At 36.8% G+C, this 27,073-nt stretch overlaps 1 protein-coding gene across 1 annotated transcript in view; it reads left to right on the forward strand.

Annotated features, from left to right (window-relative positions):
• The window catches only part of LOC135786557 (uncharacterized), a 218,573-nt gene that overhangs the window by 169,145 nt on the left and 22,355 nt on the right, over positions 1–27,073 (forward strand). The window contains exons 33-45 of the mRNA XM_065296017.2: positions 998–1,051; positions 1,438–1,491; positions 1,775–1,828; positions 1,964–2,017; positions 4,873–4,917; positions 5,097–5,147; positions 5,490–5,534; positions 10,975–11,001; positions 13,451–13,504; positions 15,900–15,944; positions 18,287–18,331; positions 18,429–18,491; positions 26,887–26,922. Of these exons, the coding sequence (XP_065152089.1) occupies positions 998–1,051; positions 1,438–1,491; positions 1,775–1,828; positions 1,964–2,017; positions 4,873–4,917; positions 5,097–5,147; positions 5,490–5,534; positions 10,975–11,001; positions 13,451–13,504; positions 15,900–15,944; positions 18,287–18,331; positions 18,429–18,491; positions 26,887–26,922 (627 nt within the window). The remainder of the gene's footprint in view (positions 1–997; positions 1,052–1,437; positions 1,492–1,774; positions 1,829–1,963; positions 2,018–4,872; positions 4,918–5,096; positions 5,148–5,489; positions 5,535–10,974; positions 11,002–13,450; positions 13,505–15,899; positions 15,945–18,286; positions 18,332–18,428; positions 18,492–26,886; positions 26,923–27,073) is intronic.

Here is a 27,073-nt window from a genome sequence, read left to right on the forward strand (position 1 = left end):
CTCATAATCGGTCCTCATTTATGTCCAAGAGACTCAACAAAAATCTTTTACATTTTAATCATTTTTTTTTTTGTATTTAAAAGTGTTTTAGTGCTGCTGCGCATCCATGTGTGTGATAAGCAAACGCGCGTTGTCGTCCCGTTTATAGGTGTATATTTCTAACGCACTCATTAAATAACAAAACAAAATTGCGTCATTGACTTTAGAGCAGGTTTTGGTTGGTCAATGGCATAGTTTCCTCAAAATAGCAACGAGCCAACAATGCGCCTGGACACATCTCGTTTTTAGATCAGAACGCCCATGGGCGCAAAATTGGGCGCAAATGCATTTGCTATTTAAGCAACGTGGCGCTAAACAGGAAAATGATCATTACGTCGGGTTGAAACTAGCAAGAGACTCTTGCTTCACGTATTGTGCTGCATTGTGCCAGGTGTATGATAGAGCCCTTAATCTCCTCATAAATTAATTCTCTCCACCTGAGATTATTTGGCAGCGAGTCCATTGTGTTTTCTGATGCAATTTAGGATTTGATTACAACAGCTTCTGTTAAAGGCACGACGATGCCAGGCACATGCAACTCGGATGGTTTTGTTGTAATACGTGTAATATAAGTAGATATTTAAAAAATACCTTTGTGCATGTGTGTGTATTGTTAGAAAAAAATTGTCAGAAAATGGTCCCTGGCTGTCACTGGGATGGCCCCCTCTTTTTTTAAAAAGTACACCTAAAGTGTTTATATTAGTACCGCAAATGTACATATTGGTATCCATAATTTTTTATCTGACAGTATGATACTTTTCTTTTTTACTTCTTTCTTTCATATTTTGTCATCTAATTCACTGAAATATATTTCCACTTTAAAATGCCCAGATATTTTTTGGTGACTGTTGTTTGCTTTTATTAGTCTGTTGAGCTGAACTTAAGATAGATCAATTCATTTTCTGTGGATTTGGGAACTTTGGATCTGTGTCCTCATCTTCTGTGTTGATTTTAACAGGGGGATCAAGGTCTGCGAGGCCCAGCTGGTAATCCAGGCAAAGAGGGTCCGAAGGTAAACACTCCTAAAATTTGAGCTTAGAGAAGAGAATTGTGTGACCGGCAGGCACATAAGCCCCAGAAATTTCCACAAACTGCTCTGGCCACGGCTTTAATTCGTCCTTTATGTCTAATAACATGTGTCTCATTATGATGAAATGTTATTATAATTATTATGTGCAACTATTACTATTGGAGAGGTTTCACATAATGTGCTTAAATGTGATGCTTGAATGTGATAAATGCAAAGCTTGTTGCCATGGAAGCAGAGACATTCAGTGGCAGAGGCAAAATTTAAAGCCAAAGCAAGAGCATTAATAATGTATAAGAACATTTTTTTGGGGAAAGTTGAAAGCAGTGACTGTATAAACCGGGTGTACTTCTTGTCTCAACATCATTTAGGGAGTGAAGGGTGAGAGAGGCTTTCCTGGACCAATGGGAGACAAGGGTGATGAGGTGAGTTATAAGGGAAACGTGTTTACATCAGATGTGTGCGGCAAAATGCAACAAAACTACTATAGATGAGTCGTGCTGCTTGTGTCAACACGACTTTAGCTGATGCGTTTTTGATTGTTTTTTTGTTTTGTTTTGTTACCTATCTGTCTGAAGTAACTTTCTTGTTTAGAACTTTCTAGTTAGATATAGTGCCATTTTATATATTTTTTTCAAATATTTTATATTGTAATATAATTTATGTATTCGAGTGCTTTTGGTCATTTGAAAGTCTTTTATTTCCCAGGGATCCCCTGGTGTTCCAGGATTGCCCGGAGCCACAGGTCGTATAGGTGCACCGGTGAGGTTCTTGCATCCCTTAAAAATAGTTAAACAGTGCCAATTTTGCACTTTAATTGGTTTCATGAGTTTTTGGCCTTATTTGCAATGCCAGCTTCTTGCAAAATGATCCTCACACACATTCCTCTGTTTTTAGGGACTTTTAGGCAGACCAGGACCTGTTGGCCCCTCAGGACCAAAGGGAGAACGGGTAGGCAAAATCATGTTGTAATTATCTGTTACAAAACAAAATAAATGTTTTTTAAATGTATACTTTTTACAAAAAAATGTCACACTTTAATGTTTCATATCATCAAACAAAGTGAACACAACATGCAGTTTTTTAAATGAAGGTTTTTTACTACATGGCCCTGTGTAAAAAATGTGTTTATCCCCCGGTTAAAACAACTTAACTGTTGCTTATCACACCTGAGTTCAGTTTCTCTAGCCACATCCAGGCCTGATTACTGCCACAACGGATTTGCAATCAAGAAATCACTTAAATAGGACCTGCCTAACAAAGTAAAGTAGACCAAAAGATCCTCACAAACTAAACATCATGTTGCGATCCAAAGAAATTCAGAAACAAATGAGAAAGAAAGTAATTGAGATCTATCGGTTTGGAAAAGGTTTTGAAGCCATTTCTAAAAGAATGGCTGGCCGATCAAAATTAACCCAAGAGCGCAGTGACGAATCATCAAAGAGGTCACAAAAGACCCCACAACAACATTCAAAGAGCTGCAGGCCTCACTTGCTTACGTTAAGGTCAATGGTCATGACTCCAGCATAAGAAAGAGACTGAGCAAAAATGGTTCCAAGACAAAAACCGCTGTTGAGCAAAAAAAGGCTTGTCTCAGTTTTGCCAGAAAACATCTTGATGATCCCCAAGACTTTTGGAAAAAAATATTCTGTGGAATGACGAGACAAAATTTGAACTTTTTGAAAGGTGTGTATCCCATTAAGTCTGGTGTAAAAGTACTACCCAGTCTCACAAAGTTTCGTGATATAGTCACGTATTTTTTTTATTCTTTTTTCGTGCTATTATCACGAAATTTCGTGTTTTTTCGTGATCGTACAACGAATTCCTGTTTTCGTGTGATTATCACGTATTGGTTACTCAACTGCTTTTTCCTATTTTTAAACCATTGTCGCTTCGGTTTAGGGTAAGATTTGGTGCTTGCATTAGAATGTCACTTTATATATTGGTTTATACTATTTTTTCTGATTTATTTTTTTATATGTCGCCTGGCGTTAGGGTTAGAGTTGGGTTTGGTTAGGGATGTCATTTTATGTAAATCTAACCCTAAACCGAAGCGACAATGGTAAGAAAATAGGACAAAACAGTTGAGTAACCAATACGTGATAATCACACGAAAACAGGAATTCGTTATACGGTCACTAAAAAACATGAAATTTCGTGATAATAGCACGAAAAAAGAATCAAAAAAATATGTGACTATATAACGAAATTTCGTGAGACTGGGCTGAAAAGTAACACCACATTTCAGAAAAAGAACATCATACCAACAGTAAAATATAGTGGTGGTAGTGTGATGGTCTGGGGCTGTTTTGCTGTTTCAGGACCTGGAAGACTTGCTGTGATAATGGAGCCAGGGATTCTGCTATCTACCAAAAATCCAGACGTACAATGACCGCAATCTGTTTGTTACCTCAAGCCAAAGAGATCTTGGGTTGTGCAGCAGGACAATGATCCAAAACACACCAACAAGTGCACCTCTGAATGGCTGAAGAAAAACAAAATGAAGACTTTAGAGTGGCCTTGACCTCAATCATATTGATATGACCCTAAAAAGGCGGTTCATGCTCATAAACCCTACAATGTAGTTGAATTACAACAATTCTACAAAGATGCGTGAGATTCCTCCATAGCAATGTAACTTATATAACAAAAGTTGTTGCAGTTGTTGCTGCTAAGAGAGCCCCAACCAGTTATTAGGTTTAGGGGGCAAATACTTTTTCACAACGGGCCATGTGTGATTGGATTTTGTTTTCCTTTAATAATAAAAACCTTCATTTAAAAACTGCATGTTGTGTTTACTTGTGTTATCTTTGACTAATATTTAAATTTGATTAAAGTGACAAACTTGCAAAAAATCAGGAAGGGGTAAAATTTCCAGATAAAGATCCAGTGATGGGTAATAAGAATATCTATGCAGAACACTACTGATAAAACTTAATGAAAATAAATGTTTTTGAAGTGAAATATGCAAATGTGTTATTAAATCAATAAGATATTTATTAAAGGGATTGTTCACCCAAAAAAAATGTAACTTCTGTCATCATTGAAGTATTGTGATAAATGATGATGAAGATATTGATAAATGATGGTAAGCACACAGTTGATGGTAACCACTGAATTGAAGTCAATGGTTACAGAAGCTGTGTGCTTATCATCATTTACTAAAATATCTTCTTTTGTGTTCATCAGAAATAATTTTATTTGGGGGGTGAACCATCCCTTTAATGTACTAAGCCTACGCATTCAACTTTAAGTAAATTGGTAGTGTTTATTTTCTTCTTTCTAAATATCCTGTTTAAATGTCACTGTAGACAACTTCACAAGCTCAAATAGATGATCAACAGTACAAATACTAAATGTAAGGCACAAAATTGTTTTGTTTTTCACTTTTACAAACACTATAGTTGTTTGTCTAAGCTGTTCTGCATCTGCATGTACACGCATTCTCTCTGATAAATGAATGGATCGATACTCTCGCAAATGGTTCGTGCGAGATAGGGAAAATGCAGCCCAATGAGATCGGCGAGCTTGTGTTGTGCCCTGCAGTGTTCAGATACACAGTAGAAAGAAAACTGAGACATATTTCTTTAGTTTTTATCAACTGCTCGGCTGTGTTGCTATGTAGGGCCAAGGGGCAGAGAGTCAATAGAGAAAATATCCAAACGTTCCCTCTGTTATTATTCACATCATTTGCTAACAATCTAGCGTGGCATTGGCGTTGATTTTCAATATAATCACATACTGTGTTCAGAGAGGCAGGGTTTGTGTTATGCATGTAAAGAAAAGAGATGTCTTTTTTGTTACAGGGCAGCGAAGGTCCTCCAGGTCAACCCGGACCTCCCGGACCTCCTGTAAGTTCTGTTGCTTAGTTTAGCATATTTTGTCCTTGCTCGAAATAAATTATTTCACTACCACACAAATTAAATGGAAAAAACTGATAAAAGTCTGCAAATGCATGAATGTAAACTTGTATACATGTATGCTTTAGTTATAAAACTTATCTAGTTGTACAATTATTGTTTTTTTTTAGGGAGGTCCATATACAGAGGGCAATGGAATGAGCAGTCTCTATAAGCTTCAGGTAAAATACAACCAAAATGTATACAAGTTATCTTAAAGGGATAGTTCACCCAAAAATGAAAATTCTTTCATTATTTACTCACCCAAAAACCTGTATAAATGTCTTTGTTTTTCTAAACAGAAAGGAAGATATTTGTAACCGAGCAGGAAACAGAAACACCTTTGACTTCCATAGTAGGAAAAAATATGTGTTTGAAAATAAGTGTTTGATTACAAACATTGCTCAAAATATTTTCTTGTGTTATGCAGAAGTTTTTGGGTGAACTATCCTTTTGAAGTTAGTTATTTGTATTGCTCATATTACTTGTATCACATCCTTAAATGATTCTTATGATATTTACAGAATGGAGGGTCTAGTATGGGCCAACCAGGACCACCTGGACCTCCGGTATGTGTCATGTTTTTTTAGTATTATATTTGAACCTAATCTCTCACAGGGAATCAGTTGTTTCGTGTTTAATAACGTCTTAATGTCAGTTTGAGGAATCTGTTTTCTGTTAAGCTATTGTGAGAGTTTTGCCCCGGATCATTTGTAGGGGATCACGACAACACCAACAAAAATCTGCAACATATGACAGCAGCCCAATGAGAGAAAAGCAAAACAAACCCATTACAAATGCTCAAAAGCAGTGCTGCTTTTAAACAAAGGTTAATTAACAAAAAAGAAAAAGTATTAAAAATAAAGATGCTATAAAGTGATCTTCACAGCCATGCCATAGAATAGAGAAGAAACAGTGACGGGTATTTACATCACAGTTATATTGACCAAAATCACCACAGTTATCAATATTATCATGGCTTTGTGAACAATTTCTAGAAATGTAATAAAAGTACTGATGCAAATATATGGCATTTAATCAGACCCAAAAGTCGAGCCCACAAAAACCTTGCACGCGGAAAAGCGTCCTTGCGAGAGTGCACCTCCGCTTATATTAAAACGTGTCTTCTCTACCTAGATTGACTGGATAGGAATTGAGGAACAGAAGATTATGCATATCACTGATTAAATAAACCAACCAATCACAGGTGCGAAGACACCAATTCAATTCAATTCAATTTTATTTATATAGCGCTTTTCACAATTTGGTAATTGTATCAAAGCAGCTTTACATAATAGATGTAGTGAAAAGCACAGAAAATCGACAGATAGCATAACATAATACACGATAGCACAAGCAGCTAAATTTGCTGCGGCTATAAATCAACATTATAAGCAAACGTATTACTAATGTAACGTATAGAAGTTAAGCCCAAAAAGGCTGCCTCCCCGGGTTGAAAAACCCCCTAGGAGAAAAAAACCCCGGAATTTTGCCGGGGAAGTAAAAAAAAGTCCTAGGAGGAAAAAACCCTTGGGAGATATATATATATATATATACATTGAAACGGAAGGAGATTAAGCGGAGATTAATGCGGGACATTGACACCAGTCAATGTCCCGCCCCCAAAGTCACAAAACGTCATCTTAAATTGGCGAGCGTGTGTGGTCAGGGCCTGAAGTTAACTTTTTTGACCACCAGCCACTGTGGCAGGTGGATTTAGAAATCCACCTGCCACAGAGACTTTTTACCAGCCAGTTTTTTTTGCCCGAATAGTGAATTATAACACTGTCTTTATTGTATGAATTAAATATATTTTTTTTCAGAGCTACAAAAGTGAATTTCTCTTTGTCTTAGGTTGTTTGATTAACATTAATGACACAGACTTAAGTAGGTTAATTGAGGCTACTGTCTCTTTAAGACCAGCACAGACTGTTTTTTGACTCTCTATACATACACTTAAGACATAAAGAAATGTTTTATTAGAAAATGAATACTGTTGAGATCATTTTGTTTATATGTGCCCTGTCAAGAGCAGAAAGATTTTATGTACGCTTGCTTTTAGGAAGCGTCTCTCAAATGTGCCCTATTGAGTCCCCTTAAACCCGCGCACGCACACAGAGACAGAGAGGGCACAAACTGCGCACATAAACGCCGCACATACGTTGTTTTTCATTACTATATTCGCAAAATGTATGTTAATGTACTACAGTATAAGGCATAGTAGCGCAACTCTCTCTAAAGTTTACACATCAAGAGTTCTGATCCGTCCCACAGCAGCACTACACATCTCTGCTGTGCTGCAACTGTGATTATACTGTAGCCTATGTCAGCATTACATTCTCATCCCATCTCACCAACAGTTTAATACTTACTCGCACATCCAAACAGTCAGAGAAGTGCCTCATCTTCTTTCCAATCGCATGAACGTTGCGAAACAGCAGTCACATCCTCTCAATGAATCACTCAATTTGCATCGGTGATATGCGCAGGTTGATAAGAAATGAGCGGGTGCCGGTTACGAGTCATCCAAAAATATTTTAATGATATTCAGGCCGCGGTCAGTCGGTCGAGTTTAAAAACTATTTTGAACAATTGCGGGCGGGGCGGGTTAGTTGAAAATGTCGGTCGGGAGTGGGTTGTTTATACAATGACCCGCGCATCACTGATTCGCATTGCCTACCCGCCAATGTGGCTGGTAGATTGACAGTGTTACCCGTCAATTGCAAAATCCACCCGCATTTGGCGCGTGGTCGGGTGTTAATTTCATGCCCTGTGTGTGGTGCAGCTGTGAGAGCATAAAGAGAGTCAAGCGAGGGCTCATCCCAGCCCTTGCTCACGTGACTGCATTTGTGCGCACTTAGCGAAGGTGCGCTCTCGTGAGTTTTGGGTCTGATTAAACGCCATACAAATCAAATCATGTATTTTGCATTAAATAAATGCATAAACATCAAATAAATAACATTAACATTAATCAGGGCACATTTGGGGATAAATGTTGATCTAGTTCAGATAAAATACACGTGAATAAATCAGATTTTCATACTGTTTAAAGCACAGGACACACAGCAAGTCTGTCTACGTATGTTTTGAAAAATCAGGTGATCTTTATGACCCAGGAGGAAAACTACCGACACCTGCGCTCACAGAAATCACAGAGGAAAAAAACAGAGCTTTAAACTCAACCATGGGCGTCGGAAGCAAATGAAAAGTGGGTGGGTCCCCACGACAACCCCCAATTTTCCTAATGCATGGTTGTTTGACCTTTACTTCCGTTTAACGTTATACATTTCGCAAAGGAGGTTTTTCAGCACTTTGTTCGAACAGCAACTCAGCGACACCTCCCTCCGCGAATTGGATTGGATTTTGACTAACAGCGCCTTGATAAGTGAACAGACAAATGCGCTAAATTAGAGAAAAAGTGGGTGGGTCCATTATCGTTGGTCTTAAAAAGTGGGTGGGTCCTGTCCCACCCACTTATAATGGTTCCGACGCCCATGAACTCAACACATCAAATCATTTGTCTCATGCTATTACTTAAATTGGTTATGGTTAAACGGTAATTAACAAAATTAAGCGGTAATACTAACTGTTGGACCAGTAATCGTTACTTTTCTACAAAGATCTCTTTCCTCTTACAGTGTCTACACTTTTATAAATAAAGGCGCAGTACATCATGCTATTTTTAAAGAATTGGTTTGTTTTTGCTGCATGGGTTCATACAGTATATATGTTTAAAGGAGCTTTTCTGCTAGAATCATCCAATCAGCTTATCAACTCTGCCACACACAGACTTATCTATTCTCTATGTAATGTGTCCTTCTTCTCCATGAAGAACAAGAGTCTATTCCCTCCTGGCACCTTGTTACCAGACCACCCGTGACTAAGAAAAGATACTAAACCCTTATCAGCAGGTCTGAAAGAGGACATACTCCATTCTTACCGTGATAGACACAAGGAGCTGCTTGTAAATCCCTCAGGCTGCTTTGCTTTGCTCTAAGTGGAACGTGACACCTCATGTTGACAAGAATACATTTTGCTGCTAAAACTGTGAGATGGCACTGAGACAAAGCTCACTTAAACTTCATTTTAACTTTCTTTTAACAACTAAGAGGCTTGTGGTCAGAAAAGCTCTCCTAAAAGCAGTATGTGATTATGTTCACTCATGATAGATGAGCTCACTCGATGTGTAAAGATGTAAAATCATATTCCAAATTATGTGTGATATGCAATATTGTTTTATAAGCTGAATTCAGGTTAACTAGTTTGCAGAATTTATCTTGGCAGGTGCCAAAGTGACTCCTCACACAAAGTAACTAGCAAAATATAAACTTGTCTTTATGTTTATACAGTACGTGAAAAAATACAGTACATGTTGTCAGTGTTGGAGAGTAGTTAACTACAAGTAGCAACACTACAAACTTAACTATATTTGTCTGTATCTTGACGGTAGTCCAGTTACTTTTAAAACAGTGTAGCTTTTACAGTAGTTAAATTCTTTTTCCAGCAAGTTGCAATGTGCGTGACCAAGCTTCGTCATCTGTGCAAAATGTGTCTGTTTGCGTCAAAAAAAGCTTCTAGCACGGCCATTCCCAAACTGTGGTTCGGGGACCACTAGTGGTATGTGAGCGTACTGCAGGTGGTCCGTGTAAAGGCAAAATAAAATATAAAAGAATGTATTTTATTAAGAAAAATATATTTTTTAAGAATATGTTTTAAGAATCTGTTGTACTGATGTGATGACCAGTTAAAGTTTTAGTGCTATTAAGCCTATTTAGAAGTGCAGATAAATTCAGGACTTTGTGTAGACATATTTTATTATGAGTATTATGAGGTGGTCCGTGAAAATTCTTGATTACAAATAGTGGTCCACACACACAAAAAGTTTGAAAACCCCTGTTCTAGCACATACAAGTGAGTAACAGCCATTTAAAAAATAATCCTCCTGCTTCTATATCAAACATCTATTTGTATTTTAATCCATGTTTCCCATTATTCCAAAATCGAATGTGTCCTGCCACAGTTTTGTAACAAACCTATAATAACAATATTGTTGTGTTTGCGCCACTGCTTCAGCATCTGTCAATCAAGCAGAAACAGAAATCCAGATATAACTCAATGTGTTTATCAAACCACATGATTTAATTATATACCTTGTTCATTTAGAATAATTATTAATAACAATTCATAAATATGCAATAAATATTTGTAGTTCATTATCAAAAAAACAATACTGAAATAATAATTGTATTAAATAAAAACATTGTTTTAATCCACAAATTTATTTAAATAACATATATATTTAGTTATTTGTAATAAAATGTCATTGCAAAAGTAGTTTTAATATAATTAGCTACGTTTTAATAGTAACTTGTAGTGCAGCTAACTACTTTTTCAGATGGGTAGCTTGGCTGTAGTTTTACTGAAGTAGGTTGTAGCTTATCTAACAACATTTTTAAAGTAGCTTCCCCAACACTCCATGTTGTCTGCAAATATTGAGTAATTCAGTCAGTTTTAATATTTTGTATGAAAAGAAGTTTTTTTACTGTGTTTATTCTTGGATTTATTTTTTCATTTGAGCTTGTTGCAAAACATTTTGGTATTGCTTTATCAGATGTGATGCTGTGAAACTTGATGTTTTAGAAAGCAACACAATTTTGCTGATTATGTCACATTGGGGAATAAACGAATAGTTAAAGAGAACATCAAATTGATTGACTTCTGTGTTGTGGAGCATTTTCCTTGTTGGGATGTAATATCATAGGATTTCTCTTTTTACTAAACACTTTGACAAAAATCTGATTTGAATATGCCTGCAGGATGACTCATCAGTCTTTCTGCTCCTGTTTTCCTCAGAAAATAGTTAGAGGTTTTTGTATCAATGCATTGTGCTGTTGTGTGACAGCAATCAACTAATTGCACCAATTAAATTAATTTTAAAGATACCACACATAAATAGAAAATGATATCAATTTTATGTGTATGGGCATTGATTTTATTTTTGTTTTTCAGGGGCCAAAAGGAGATGAAGGAAGGATGGTGAGTGTTGCTAGCTTATCCATTAAAGGGACGTAAAAGTAAAAATAGCAGGCTTTTAATGGCTTTAAATGTATGGCTATCCAACGTAATCAAAAATAATTTACAAGTATGTAAAAAAGGTTTGAACTCTAAAAATACTTTATTTTTAACAAACAGGAGATAAAGAATTTACAAACTTGCGGAGAGCCGAAAGTTTCAGCACTTGGACAGCGTCATGAGTTTTTTTTTTTTTATAAAGCATTACTTACAATTTTTTCTCATCTCGCCATATCCATCATATACAAAAAATCTGTTAGGTAGCATTAAAAAAAAACATTTTAAAAATAGATGCATTTGTTTAAAGCAAAGCATTTGTTTACTTAGGCTACAGGTGAAGCAGCTCTTTACGCCTTCTAGCGTCTCATAATCGGTCCTCATTTATGTCCAAGAGACTCAATAATAATCGTTTACATTTTAAACCTTTAATTTTTTATATTATAAAAAGGGTTGTGTTCTGCTGCGCATCCATGTGTGTGATAAGCAAACCCGCGTTGTCGGCCCGTATTACTGACGTGCTCATTAAATAACAAAAACAATATTGTGCCATTGACTTTAGACTTTAGAGCAGGTTTTAGTTGGTAAATGGTGTAGTCTATTTTAGTTGCCTCAAAATAGCAACGCACCAACAATGCGCACCTCATTTTCATACCAGGAGGCCCATGGGCACAAAATTGGGCACAAATGCATTTGCTATTTAAACAACGTGGCGCTAAAAATTATCATTGCGCCGGGTTGAAACTAGCAAAAGAAACTTTTTTTGCGCTGCATTGTGTCGGGTATATGAAAGAGGCCATTGACTTGTTAATTCATACTATATAGTATCTACTGTTTTAGTGACAGGCTTGTTAAGGATGCAACACACTCGAAATGTGTCCTCTGCATTTAACCTATCCCATTAGGGATGTGTTAAATGCATCCCAAACACAAAAAGCTGCCTCAATGCCGGGGAGCAATAAGCTTGAAAGTGCTTTGCTCAAGCGCACCACAGTCCAACCTGCTGGCCATGGGACTCGAACCAGCAACTCTCGGGTTACAAGCCCAATTCTCTAACCACTAGGCTACAACTAGTTGGGGCAGAGGTCACATCGACAAGCATGTCACTTTCACTTTACCTACTGTTTTAATGGTCAATGCGTAGGTACTTTATCTAATTCAGTACCTACTGTCACAGTATGCGATTTCGGACACAGCAACTGTCTTTTAATCTGGCCAGCTCTTGCTTTTTAGCTTGTCTCCATTAATCATAATTGGTCCGAGAGCAGTGAAGCACAACAATTTAGACACACAACATTCTTTACAACAAAAAGAATGAGCAGGAAAGGTGCGTGAATCAAATTGTTGATGCATATTGTCTGTCTGTGGGAGATGTCATGCACGCAGTACATACACATGCAAAACGACACTGTACAATAGCAGCGATGCAGCCAACCAGGCACTTATTCTCGTGGGTGCAATTTAGATTTTTTTTATTGTTTTATAATTTTTTAAGGAACGATTTTTCACCAGCATGCTAATTTGACATTTGAATAAATGGTCCCAGCAGTATTCTGCACAGTGCTGAAATTGGCCCATCTGTCTCCAGTAGATTCTCGCTCTGGTCTCATGTAGGTCTGCGATCTGTTATTCGTGACTATCTACACATGCAACAATTGCCTGGTAATGTTGCGCTCGCTGTTGTCCGTCAATAGCAGCTGAGACGTGAGACAAGCATAATGTACGCCGCTTGTACACGCATCCTTCAAAGGCGTCGTACATCGGTTCGTTGTGGGGAAATGGCCAATCGCTTTGGGTGAATTACGAGCGGCTCTGTTTGCCGCGAAGTCCATGTGATTTATTCTTTCAGCAGACTGAATTAGAAGGCAAAGAGGAAAGTACATGCTTTGTCAGGATGATAATGCGACAGAATTAAAGTTGACCTCACTCACATGTCAGGATGAAGAAAAGCGCACTTCTTAAATAGAAATAATCAGTGATGTGCATGAAGAATGAAGTTGGGTGTTTGCTAGGTGTGCACATGCACGCAATACAAACGTGTCGCCTAATCACAGGGTCAAAATTAAAACTCACCGAGTGCTAATGGGAGTCAAAATTGAGACTCATCTCACGTAAAACAGTAACCAATGAGAAATAAACTGAGAAATATTTGCTTCATGATGGAGACAACAGTATATATTTTGAGAATAAAATAATGCCAAAATGTAGTTTAATGGCTGGTAAGAAACTTTTTAGTAATATTTGTTCTTGAATTAATAGCATTGCAAGATTGTTATTTGTTAATGCAAAATGGGAAAATATGACCTCTAGACTTTTTATCTTAATACGTTTTCATGCTAAGGCAGTCTTTCTTGCCCACATGAAGGTTGGCATGCTGAGCTGGTATTTTTCTTTCATTTTTCTGGTATTATTCCAGGGTGAGCCCGGGTTGATGGGATTACCGGGACTGGAGGGTCTGCCGGGTGCTAAGGTAAGCGCATTTGAAAGAGTCGCATCATTGGATGCTCTCTCACTGTCTCTGAGTGTCCAGATTACACTGTGGTGTGGTACACTTTCAAAAAAGTACACCAAAAGAGTCCATATTAGTACTTCAGAGGTACAGATTGGTACCAAAGAGTGCAAATATGAGTACCTCAAGGGTGCATATTGGTAACAAATGTATACATATTTGTACCTAAATGCTACATATTCTTCCCCAATGACAGCTCGAGATCATCTTTTTCTAACAGTGTACACCATCACAATTTGACATGACATAGCAGGTGTGCTTTCTTATTTGAGAAAGGTTTTCTTTAGTGAGACATTGGGATTGGAAAATAACTATTGGAAAACTACTATGCAACGGAATGGACGGGTATACCTTGTATCATTTTTTTGAATGGCTCTTTTGCATCTGTAAGGGACTTGTTACACACATAGGTTGCAGACGTTGCATTCCTTAAGCAGTTAAGCACAAACAGCAGTGTTTCCCAAGTTTTTAAAGTTATAATAAATGCACCCCCCGTCGCACGCATCAGCCCGCACATCCAAGTGTGCGAGTTTGTGTATGTAAGGAGTGGGCGGACGTGCACGTGATAGTTGTAGTTTTGTGCACGGCGATTATCCTCCACCCTCCCTCAGAAAGCTTTTCTTTTTCTTCTTGTTTATATGCTTGTGTTATTTGAGTGATAAGTTACAGATATGCTGCCACCTGCTTTACCGAAGGTGAATGTAGCAAACATCAAAAACGGCCAGTGGGATTTTTTATAGAAAGATTGAAAATACGGGGAAAATATGGGAAATTATTTAAACGGGAGGGTTGATGGGTATAATCATATGTATAAAGGCTAGATGGCTTACCGGCGCTGAGAGCCAATGGGACCCGACGATGTCACACGGCGGCCATCTTAGGACAGGACCGCTCGTCCAGTTATAACATTAAAGTCTATTGTGCATGTAGTGCTGAAATAACTATATTTTGCTCAATTTTCAACCGATTTTCAAATGGCTTGGTGTGTCATAAACATCAGGGATGCGGCTATTTAACTGCATACTTGTGAAAAATTATAGCCACGGAGTTTATTAAGAAAATAGTATATTAAGCAGACTAGACAGGTAAAGTACTAGGTATACGTCAAGAATTCAGCAAGTTACGAGCATTTTAGTTGGCGTATGTCACTCACCTTCCGTCCACAGCAGCAGGGAGCAGCACTATGGCAGCACTGACCTAAGATGGCCGCCAAGTGACGACACAGCTGACTCCACCTTGAGCCATCTAGCCTTTATACATATCTATGGGTATAATTAGCTAGCATAAAATAACCAAAAGCAATATCTTAGTTCATGTTAATTTCAGCATTTACTAATACTATATAAAATTAAAAGTTGTATAACATTAGTTAATGCACCATGAACTAACATGATTGGCATTGGCACAAAGACTATAATTAAAGGGGTAGTTCACCCAAAAATGAAACTTCTGTCATCATTTACACATCCTCATGTTGTTTCAAACCTATATTAATTTCTAACAAAAAAATTTAAGCATCATTGACTTCCATAGTAGTATTATTAGCAATGGTGCTTATGTTTCCTGCTTTATCTTCCTTGCTGGAAAACGACATCGCTCATTGTTATTTTATATTAGCTAATGTATTTACAGAGGTTAACAAATGCAATCTTATTGTAAACTGTTACTAACTAATTGAACATTAACATGAATTGATATGGCATAAGTCATAGCTTATTTTAATTGTTAACACAAACCTGTGAACATGTCCCAAATATCAGTAACAGGTTTGTATCATTTTTTTTTTCTGAGTTTCTGGTGTTATATCCTGTCCATGAAGTGCTTATTAGTATTCAAAAGTCACTTCTGCAGTGCTTAGTCACAGTCCCACCAAACCACTTCCAGTATACGAGCATGAATGTGAGAGGAAAGAAATAATAGGCTTTATTAAATCTTGCCCACAAAACCATGCAGAACCCCGACCTCCCATCCTGAACGAATCCGAGCGCTGGTGCGTGGAGACTCACTTTCGTATCCATGCAAGAGCGGCTTCCTTTTTGGAGCGGCGTCAAAATCGCCCACTCTTCCCTGAGAGGACTTGTCAAGATGTAGTTGCACCGTTTCGTGCACTCGCTGATTTCACAACAGCCACAAGGATGCCTGATCTCAAGCTGTTTATTTTCGTGCTGTGCCCCAAAACCTAAAAGCTGCTCATTAGTTCTTAAAGCCAGCAGAGAACATATTGAAGAATGAGTTTAGATACAGATACTCTTGGTACTTTTGGTTGTGGCTTATCTTGTGTATTGGGTTTAGAGACCTGAAATGATGATTATTGTTTTTGTGAATTTACATGTTCTTGTCTTACGTGTGTGTTAAGGGTGATCCTGGCTTACCTGGTCCTCCTGGGGTTCTTGGTCCTCCTGTAAGTTAATCTGTTTTACACTTGCTAAGTTTATATACTGTTAAGAAACACATTTATTAGCTCATAAAGTTAACAATGTAAACATGTATCAAAAGCAATCTTGTGGTTGTATTCAGCACATATCTGTTTTATGATGTGGCAAATTTGTATGACCTTATTTATAAGTTTTATTACTGTACAATCTGCTTTTGCCCCAGTGACATTAGGGTTTAGGGTGAAGTTTCATTCATGGTGGTTTTTGTTTGGATTGTTGTAGGTTTTTGTTTAATTCACATCATACAAATTTACATAAAATCCCTACCACATAAAATGTGTACATGTTAGAGCAGGTTCATATATATTACCAAAATCAAATATATTGAAATAAAGGTGGTCAACATTATTTTCCCCCTTTTGAAGAGACATGTGCCAATTTAGTTAGTAGCTATAGTAAAACATTACTGAAAGTTTTGAGTTAAAAAGCCTGACTGTACGTGCCATTCTTCCCAGACGCGTCCTGGCCAGGATTTCGGGTTCGTCTTCCAAAAGTCGTATTTGTTGACCGCATACGACATAGAGGATTATTATTATTATTACAGAAAAGCAACCGTTACATTTGAAGCTAAGAATGAAAGTACGATTGTATGTCTTTATGTTTTTAACTAAATGGCGTATGCGGTCAACAAGTACAACTTCCGGAAGACGCACCGAAATCCTGGCCAGGATGTGTCCTGGAAGAATGGCACGTATGGTCACCCTACTGTTGATTAACACTTTTGATTATGTGACAAAATGAAACGTTGGTATTCTCATGTCATACAGTATAAACCTCTGATGACTTTCTTTGTTCCTCAGAAACAAAACACGGAGGCTTTCAAAAGTGTTTTTTTATTTGTGGTTTCAGTGGGAAAGGATTGTCTTATCCTTGAAAATGCTAAGACATTTGTTTGATTTTATAAAATAATTTTGACTTTACCTGTATTACAATATAGTATATTGATGACCTACATACATTTTGTATGATTATGGCTGGAAAAAATGCTTCCTGTCTGTATAGTTAATTTAATTTAAGTCACTATTTATTTTTAGAGTTGCATGATGTGCACAATAAAGTAAAAGTTAAAGTAGGGGAGAACCGGGACGAAAGTAACAAAGTGATTTTCTCAGAGCTCTGACTACATTTGCACTACATTCAAACTGTGACAGCATCTTAAGCATGAACCCTTAACAGAGCTGACAAACATCATGTTATTTTGTAACCGTTTTGCATGTGTAGGTCCAGAAAGCTGTTTTTAACCATGATAAGTGAATTCCTAATGCGGCCATTTTTTCTTATAATGCGTTGTGTTTCTTATTTCATGTGTTACAGTACTGATCAATCTACAGGTTATTTAGTGCTGTAACACATCCTGAAGTTTGACTTCTCTGAGTTTTTCAAAATAAAAGTAAATTGAGTTTTTAAATGTCAGGAGTTCCTGTTGGGATGAAAGTAACAGTTGTTACTCGCTGCTAATACTGTTGCATTATGTTGAACATTTACATTATTCTAATTTGATTTCATTTAATTTTCATAATTAGTGTTCATACTGTTGAATTTTTTTTAACTCTCAACAATTCAAGTTTCTACTGTCGGGTTGCTTTTGGTCATAATCATGTATATTTACTAAAAACAAGTGTTAACTCAAAAATCTATCTTGTTTGGTAGTGTTACTTTCGTCCTAGCTGACAGGGTCAAGAGTAACAATGTGCTACTTATGTTCAAAGTGAAATAATAATAAAGTCATTTTACATTTGTTCAAAATCCCACCTGGTATTTATAGACCACACTTGAGAGTTTTGACAACAGCAAAATTATATCTCTGTCTATAATGTGTTGTTTTTCTGAAAAATTTAACTTTCGCCCCTACTAGTTAACCTCTCAACGCGCACTAATTCTGCTAACAATATCTATATAGCCTACTGTCTACAAACATTAATAATATTAACATTACTATACATTTTTTTAAAGGTCTATCTTCACACACATATTTATCATTATTTTTTTAGTAAACTTTTTTTATTCTTATGTACTTCAGCCTCTCTAACTTTTAAATACATTTTTGACTTAAAATAATTTTGAAACCTGGAAAATGAAGCTCATAGCATACCATAGTTGTGTGTACTATGTTATGTGTATAGCTATGATACAACAGTTATGTGTATAATCTAAATGGTTAAGTAAAAACATCCCTTTTAGTGAAAGTAGGTCTTGGTTTGGGTTATAGTGGGGTGCTTTTCAAGAGGTTAATCATGTGTGATTCAGATGGGTGCCTGTTTTGGGAAATAACACTTACTCTTGTGAAACTGTTTCCTGTGGTGTGTAGGGAAGGCCCGGCCTGCGCGGTGATACAGGCGTCCCTGGAGACCCGGTGAGATTTGCTTTGTTGCTTGTTAGCAGCTGTCAATCATGCAGCAGGTTTTTGGCACAGAGACAATGATGATGTCCTATTATCCTCCTTCACACAGGGAGAGCGAGGACCTGTGGGAGAGACTGGCTTCCCTGGACCAGAGGGTCCACCTGGAGCTCCTGTAAGCTATCCACGCATAAACTACACCTGCACAACACCTCATAACCTACACTACCTGCAATCTAAAGTGGAAACAATGGGTCTCATTCACTAATAATTGTGTACGTTTTCGTATTTATGCACACATTTGAACTTTTGCATTTTTGATTTGTATGTACAACTTATTAGAGATGAAACGGTATGAACTGTTACATCACAGTTATAGCGACCAAAATCACCACGGTTATCAATATTTTCATGGTTTTGTGAACAATTTCTAGAAATGTTATAAAAGCAGGCCTACTGATGCAAATCACATTTAAAATTGATTTTAAATATGTGCACTTATGTGGCATAAAAAAGATGCATTCCAACAGGTTTTATCGGAGTTTTGCCAACTCCATTGACTTGTATTAGATGTGCTGTGAGGTACGGTATTACTCCGCACCGGGAACTTTGTTTCTATTCTTGCAATTGGCAATGGCGGATTAGCGCCACCACCTGGGCTGGAGTGTTTATTATTCAAGCTCTCAGCGGAAAAATTGTCGGGTGTGAGGCGTTTGGAAAAATAGGTCCACAAGTTAACAACGAATGCTAAAACACCTGTTGGAAAGCATCTTTTGCAGCGATTTTTGTGTGAGCATATCAGTGAACACCCCTGACCACTCGGTGAGTTTCACGTCTTTGTAAACGAAAGTTTAATGCATTTTAGGAAGGATTGTTCCTGTGCACCTATAAACCCATTGTAGAGGTGGGAGGTGAAACACAAACACACGAAAATTCTCGGGGCAGCCGCATATGTCGAAATTTCAGTCAAAACCGTTCTATTTCATCATAAACAATCTGAAAACAGGGCTTTAAGTGTAAAATACCGAACTTGTCCTATAAACATTAAACCGGTAATCATTACATCTCTACAGCTTATGTAGCTTTATTTCTTAGAGTGAATTGTATGCTAGTGTACACCTGTCTGTGTATATCTTATGTATCAGCTGTCTGGAATTTAACATTAGATCTTCTAACAGCTTGATGAAGCCTTGAATTGCAGGCCTGATTTAATTAACTGATTCATTTGCTGATTGATTCTCAATTTGACTCTCTGTGGATTCAAGAGTAACAACACAAAGATTGGGTCAGTATTTCTTCTTCATCAGTTCTTGAGTTTTGCTCAGGTACCTGCAGAGGTGGAAGTAACGAATTACAACTACTCACGTTACTGTAATTAAGTAGTTTTTTCGTGTACTTGTACTTTTATGAGTACATTTTTAAGTCTGTAATTTCCCTTGTACTTAAGTACAAATTAAGGTAAGTAATGTAGGCCTACTTCGCTACTTTGAAAATCGCATTCGTTACTAAGTACTTGTAGAATTTGAATCAAAATAATATTCAAATCTTTGACAGCATTTGGATATCCAATAGAAATAATTGATCGTGGGCGGGCCAATAAAAACCCTTGTATTTGAACCGGAAAAAGAGCCCGGTCTCTGGAGAGCTATTCAATCGATCCTCGCGCGTCGTTCACTGTGACGTTGTATTTAGTGTTTTAATGTCAAAGAACTTTGGCGTTATGGACGCTGAATTAATTAAAAATTCAGAAGAAATACCGGATGATGAGTGCCCATGGCCGCACCTGGGAGTTGTTCAAACAGAGGAAGGAAAGGAGACAGCGTGTAAATGTAATGCAAACTTTGTTTGCCATCTGCAGTGATTTCGGCTTACAAAATACTTCAGCCTCTAATCTCAAAAAGCACATTATGGTAAGAAGACTTATAACCATATTTATTTGATCGTTTTCGTTTTTAATGTTGGGTAGACCTCACGATAATTTGCCTGAAAACATCACTTGAAACATGTAGGTATGTGACAAAATGACGTAATACGCACGAGAGCTTTGTTCCCACGGCTGTGTTCCCAGCAGGTATTCAGCGCCAGACGCGTTGTTGACTTAGGAAATCTGTCATATCTTTGCTTTGTGAATACCTCTAAAGCCCATATACTAGTGACATAAATTACTTCCTCACGTTGATTCTCACGTTCGAATTTCCAAGATTGCTGTCGTAAGAAGAAAGTTATAAGCGAAGCAAAATTTCTCTCGTGTTTGGCATTGAAATCCTCTATGAAGGCGAGTATTTTTTTGTTTCAAACCAAATACTTTTGATAGAATATACATTTAACTTGAATTAGGTGAAGTTTGGGATTGATTGTAACATTCGCATGTGCTTTTTTAAGGTCCGCAAGTGACGTTGTTGTCAAAAGCAGAATCGCCCATTCAATCATATTGGCTTCCAAAACTTCTCCGTTTTCATCAATCCGTGCATTATTTTTTTAAAGTAATCATACAGAACGAAGGATTAGACTCTCTAGATTACATTATTGGCATAATTTTGTCAAACATATAAATAAATACATGCATGCATTTATTGAATTATTATTAATGATAAATAACATAATCATCAATTAATGTATTAATAATATCTGACCATTTAAATTGCTCGCCAGCATTATTAGTCAATTAAGAAATATTAAAGAAACAATGAAATGTTTCTTTAATATATAAAAATACAGCTTTTATTTGAGAGGGCTTTGATTTCATATGGAAAGATATGCGTGGATTGATGCTCTCGGTTTCATTAATTAGTGGTTAATCAAAAATAATAACATTTATATATATATCTTTTAAAAAGATGTCATCTTAATCTTGGGCTTTTAATTACATACAATGTGGTGTTTGAATTATGCAAATAGACCAAGAAATGAGAAAGTTATGATATTTTAAAGTGTTTGGTCAAGCGGAAGTGTTTCATAGTTTTATAGTTTTAATTGGGTACAAAAATGCCCCCTAATTTTCGAGTTAAAAAATTCCATAACTTTCTTAATAATTATCCGATTTTAATAATTTAAAAACCATGTTAAAGTTCTTTTTATTATCTATCATATGGTTATAATTATATATGTATTTATATTTTTTGTCACATACCTAAAACATGAGCTTCAGTTACCTAGGTGACGAGCACGTAGACCGTTAAAAAAAGATTTAACATTGTAAAATGGCGCTCAAAGTTAAATTTCATGTCATTGTCAACATTGTATTATTCATATTGAATCAGTGTTTTAAGCTTATAATAATAAACAGTCTAATAAGGACTCTTTTATCAAATTAGTCTGTTGCCGCGTCCCACTGGCGTAGCAGTGTAACTGCACTGACAGCCTGTCTAAATTACACATATGTCAGTGCTAAATCATAAATGCTGATAACTTTTGAAATATTAGTAGTGTACTTTTGGAAAGCTTTCTTGTCCAATAATATTTTTAACTCTTTTCCCCGCCATTGACGAGTTATCTTGTCAATTAAGAAAAAAAAACATTTGCATAAAACGTGTTTCTGAAGAATTTATGTTAATGTGCAATACCGCGATTGTCCACTAGATAGCGGACTTAACCAATTTATGGATAAACTGAAGCCAAAACGTTATTTACTAATTTTATGTTTGATATTCGTTCTGAATCTGATCTCTAACTAAATTCCTTCACAAAAATGCAATTGTTTCAGCTTTTTGCTAAAAAAAAATGTGTATTTGTAAAGAAAAACACCAATATTTAAGAGTTTATAAGCAGGGAAAAAAATAGGATGGAACGGTTTTTCACTTTTTTTATTGTTTGTTTGAAAGTAGAGGGTCTGTTCTTTCATTTGAAAAATTTCCTGGAAGGCATTTTGTAAAACTTTTATGAAAATCATAAAAAATGCTGGCAGGCAACTTTTCGAAAAATGGCTGGCGGGGAATGAGTTAATGTAAAAAAATCTGTTTTTAAATAAAATAACCCAACAAGCTTATTTATGTTGTATCATAATTCATTAATAATAATAACATTAGACCATTTTTATAACTTGATAAAAATTATATGAAGAAACAATATGAAATAATATAGCTGCTGTTAAAATCATTTAACATTCTTTAAACAGACAAAATTCCTGTACTATGTGTTTATTCGTATAAAACACAAATTGCCTGTTTTTAATCCATTCATATCTCTGATTTCATTCAATGGATTTAATGTTTATTCAATAAATATCACCGGCTAAAAAGTAATTTGTACTTGAGTAGTTTTTAAGAGGGGTACTTTGTACTTTTACTTAAGTACATTTTTAACACCAGTACTTTTACTTGTAATTGAGTATTTTTTTAGCAACTACTTGTACTTGTACTTGAGTACAAATTTTCAGTACTCTTTCCACCTCTGGGTACCTGTTGTTTGATTCAGAGCCGAGCTGTAGCTAATGTAGGATCCTGGCGTGCCGACATCATGGATGGGCACCACAGCGGTATTATCGGATTGAATGAATTACTTTAAATCTCATCGCTTCATTACCTTAATACCATATGATATAGGGGTATAACACATTTAAACCGCAAATCCCACTGATGGCACTTTCAACACAAAGCAATCTCACATATTCTTCTTAATGCAGTGGGGATTTATGCTGTGTTATGAAATGAAGTTTAGTTGGCTGTCTCACTGCAGATGTACAGTGGTTGTAAAGTTCTCGTATAGCCTACTGTTATTATTTGGTTATTCGCGCAGCGGTTTTGCGTTTAGCATGTTTGTTGAATGCACAGAACTACCCAGAGGTTTTCTGCTGACTTTTCACCTTTTTTACTAGTTGTCCTGCATGTTTTTACTTAACTTTAATATAAATAATGTGCATTTAACTAACAACAGATGTTAACTAGATGAGTTTAGAAGTCATGTTAAAATCAGGGCTGTCAAATGGTTCAAAAAGAATGGTGTGGAAAGGGAACACATCCAGTATGTGGCAGTCCTGTGGGTGAAAATGCCTTGTTGATGCTAGAGGTCAGAGGAGAATGGGCCGACTGATTCAAGCTGATAGAAGAGCAACTTTGACTGAAATAACTATGCGTTACAACCGAGGTATTCAGCAAAGCATTTGTGAAGCCACAACACGCACAACCTTGAGGCGGATGGGCTACAACAGCAGAAGATCCCACCGGGTACCACTACAAATAGGAAAAAGAGGCTACAATTTGCACAAGGTTACCAAAATTGGACAGTTGAAGACTGGAAAAATGTTGCCTGATCTGATGAATCTCGATTTCTGTTGAGACATTCAGATGGTAGAGTCAGAATTTGGAATAAACAAAATGAGAACATGGATCCATCATGCCTTGTTATCACTGCGCAGAATGGTGGTGGAGGTGTAATGGTGTGGGGGATGTTTTCTTGGCACACTTTAGGCCCCTTAGTGCCAATTGGGCATCGTTTAAATGCCACGGCCTACCTGAGCATTGTTTCTGACCATGTCCATCCCTTTATGACCACTATGTACCCATCCTCTGATGGCTACTTCCAGCAGGATAATGCACCATGTCACAAAGCTTGAATCATTTCAAATTGGTTTCTTGAACATGACAATGAGTTCATTGTACTAAAATGGCTCCCACAGTCACCAGATCTCAACCCAATAGAGCATATGTGACCAGTCACGGAAAGTAGGGACACAAGTCGGATCTTTTACCTTTGTGGGGATCACAAGTCGAATCCAGTCTGTTTCAGATGTGTGAATCATCCAATGATTTTTGTCCACAAATGCGTATAATCCGTGAAATATAGATAGATAGTCTATTGTTTACATCAGATTTCGCATGAACTTCTGGTAATACAATATAATATACAATTTAAGGACTATTTACATCGTAACATGTAAGGGTATATCAGATTACACTCTGGTATTTGCGTTCCGTTAAACACATGAACCCGCCTTCAAATTTTGTATTTAAAATAGGGTCTCTGTTTAACTTATGAGTTTGACTTCATGCTGCGCTGCAAGACGTCAAAGTACCGCGAGAGCGAGTCGAAATTAAACTACTCCGTAAGATTTCTTGAAGAGCTCTCGCGGTACTTTGACGTCATCCGACTGCGGCGCCCCATAAAGTCAGTGACGCGGCTGACGTACGATGCGGCTGACTGTTATTTGTTCCGCCCCAGCTTCTTTTATCTTTCTTTTGTTTTGTGCGCCCGAGCTTCATTTACAGTCTGGGGAGACGCAGGCTATAAGTTTGAAAAAAAATAAAATAAAACTAAGCAAACATGTCTGAGGAACAGGGCAGCGCGTCACTACAAGTCACGTGACTTCACGCTCGAGCCGGAAGAGAAGACAATGCTGAATAAAGTCGTAATTCTGCTATTTTTGGACCAAACTGTATCTTCGATGCATCAACACAATCTTACTGACCCACTGATGTCACATGGACTACTTTGATTATGTTTTTATTAACTTTCTGGACATGGAAACCGTACATAGATTTTCAATGGAGGAAACAGAAAGCTCTCGGACTAAATCTAAAGTTAAAACATCTTAAACTGTGTTCCGAAGATGAACGGAGGTCTTCCGAGTTTAGAACGACATACGGGTAAGTCATTAATTACATTATTTTCAGTTTTGGGCGAACTATCCTTATTCAGTAGTCACGCTGTTACCTGTGGGGCCGGAGGCAAAAACACAAGCTTATACAGTATGTAAATATACACACAGACAATGACGCCCCCCGCTGCACGCTAGAATCTCCGGAAAAACAAGCCTATTTTAACCACAAAATGTACGCTTTTAAATATACATTAACTGCTATCTCAAACATGGAGAGGATTCTTCGTGATCTCAACTAACAGATTCTGCAATAAAACGAAAATCACAAATAAAAAAAAAAAACTTTGATTCTGATTTTCTCTAAACTTGTGCTGCCGACTTGTGTCCCTGGTTTCCGTGACGGGTCACATATTTGGGATGTGGTGGAATAACACAGTCTCACCCCATGTCGTCAATATTTGACGACAGTTGACCATTCGTCATATGTTGACGCGAAGGGTATACCTTTCGCGTCATTTTTTGACGAACTGGGGACTTCAATACTATTACGTCCGTTGCATTCTCTTTCCTATTTTCTTACCATTTTCGCGTCGGTTTAGGGTTAGATTACGCAAAATTAAACAGTGTACGCGAAATGAAACAGTTGTCACCTGGCGTTGGGGTTAGAGTTAGGTTTGGGTAGGGATGTCATTATGTAAATCTAACCCTAAACCGACGCGAAAATGGTAAGAAAATAGGAAAGAGAATGCAACGGACGTAATAGTATTGAAGTCCCCAGTTCGTCAAAAAATGACGCGAAAGGTATACCCTTCGCGTCAACATATGACGAATGGTCAAGTGTCGTCAAATATTGACGAAATGGGGTGAGACTGGGTTGGGTGGAATGGGGGCTTCGTGCCCTGGATGTGCATCCCACAAATCTCCATCAACTGCAAGATGCTATCCTATCAATATGGGCCAACATTTCTAAAGAATGCTTTCAGCACCTTGTTGAATCAATGCCACGGAGAATTAAGGCAGTTCTGAAGGCGAAAGGGGGTCAAACACAGTATTAGTATGGTGTTCCTAATAATCCTTTAGGTGAGTGTATGTGTGTATTTATATATACATCATAATTACACACAATACACACACAAATATACTATGCAAACACTAAATTTTATTTTGTATGTGATTAATCTTTTGACATGTCATGCACTCATTCATTCACATTTTTGTAATTTTCATAACAAATTTCTACTTTTCTAAATTTCTTAAATAAAACAGTAATAAACATAAAAAAATGTAGGGGAGGATTTTTGCATGATATCCAATAAATTCCCAGTGAACGTTAAATCTATGACAATAACGTCAGGCCAAAAAAATTTCAATTATATGTGAAGGATAAAACTCACTAAAGTTTATTTATATATGCTTGAAACAACAAAAATCTATTTGCCAGTGTGGATAAGATATAAAATAAACTTATCTTGATTTGTACTTTGAAAATAGGTCTTATCCTTTTGCTTCTACATTTTTCTTATTTTAATGTTTGGTTATTTGTTCTGGCTAACAAAATCGTGACTAAAATGAATCTTGTCATTTTATTAAGAGTTTAAAAAAGACAGGTTTTTTTATTAACCATGCACAATAAAACCAAGATGTATTACAAAGGTAATCAGAGTTAGTTTTGTGTTGAGTAAAAATTATATTAACTATATAATATCTGTCTGAAATAATCATTTCAATCATTGCTTGTTTTAATATAAACACCACTGTATTTTGTTAGATTATTTTAAAAGAGATCTCACATTATTATGTTTCTTAATAAATGTCTTGTTTTAAGGCCATTTAAGTACTGAATTAATGTTAACAAGACAGACGCACTTATCTTGAATACTTATCTTTTTACAATGTAAAACAGCAAGAAACGCGGTTTTCTAATAGCATTAAACATTTGTTCTCATTGGGACATCTAATTAAATATGTAGATTGTAGATGAAGCAAATCTACTCTTATTGCAATGATTGATGGGAATGTTCTGTCTCCTCTACAGGGAAGGCCGGGAAAAGATGGAATTCCAGGCTATGAGGTATGTTTCAGGATATTTATAAAGCACATAATAAAACAACAGTGCTGTACAACCAATAAGACTGCAGTATATAAAAGCAGAGCACTCCATTAGCAATGCAAAAGGTCATGGGTTCGAACCCAGCAAGCACACATACTGATATATATCTTGT

This window comes from Paramisgurnus dabryanus, chromosome 20 (genome assembly GCF_030506205.2).
Source record: "Paramisgurnus dabryanus chromosome 20, PD_genome_1.1, whole genome shotgun sequence".
Classification (NCBI taxonomy): domain Eukaryota; kingdom Metazoa; phylum Chordata; class Actinopteri; order Cypriniformes; family Cobitidae; genus Paramisgurnus; species Paramisgurnus dabryanus.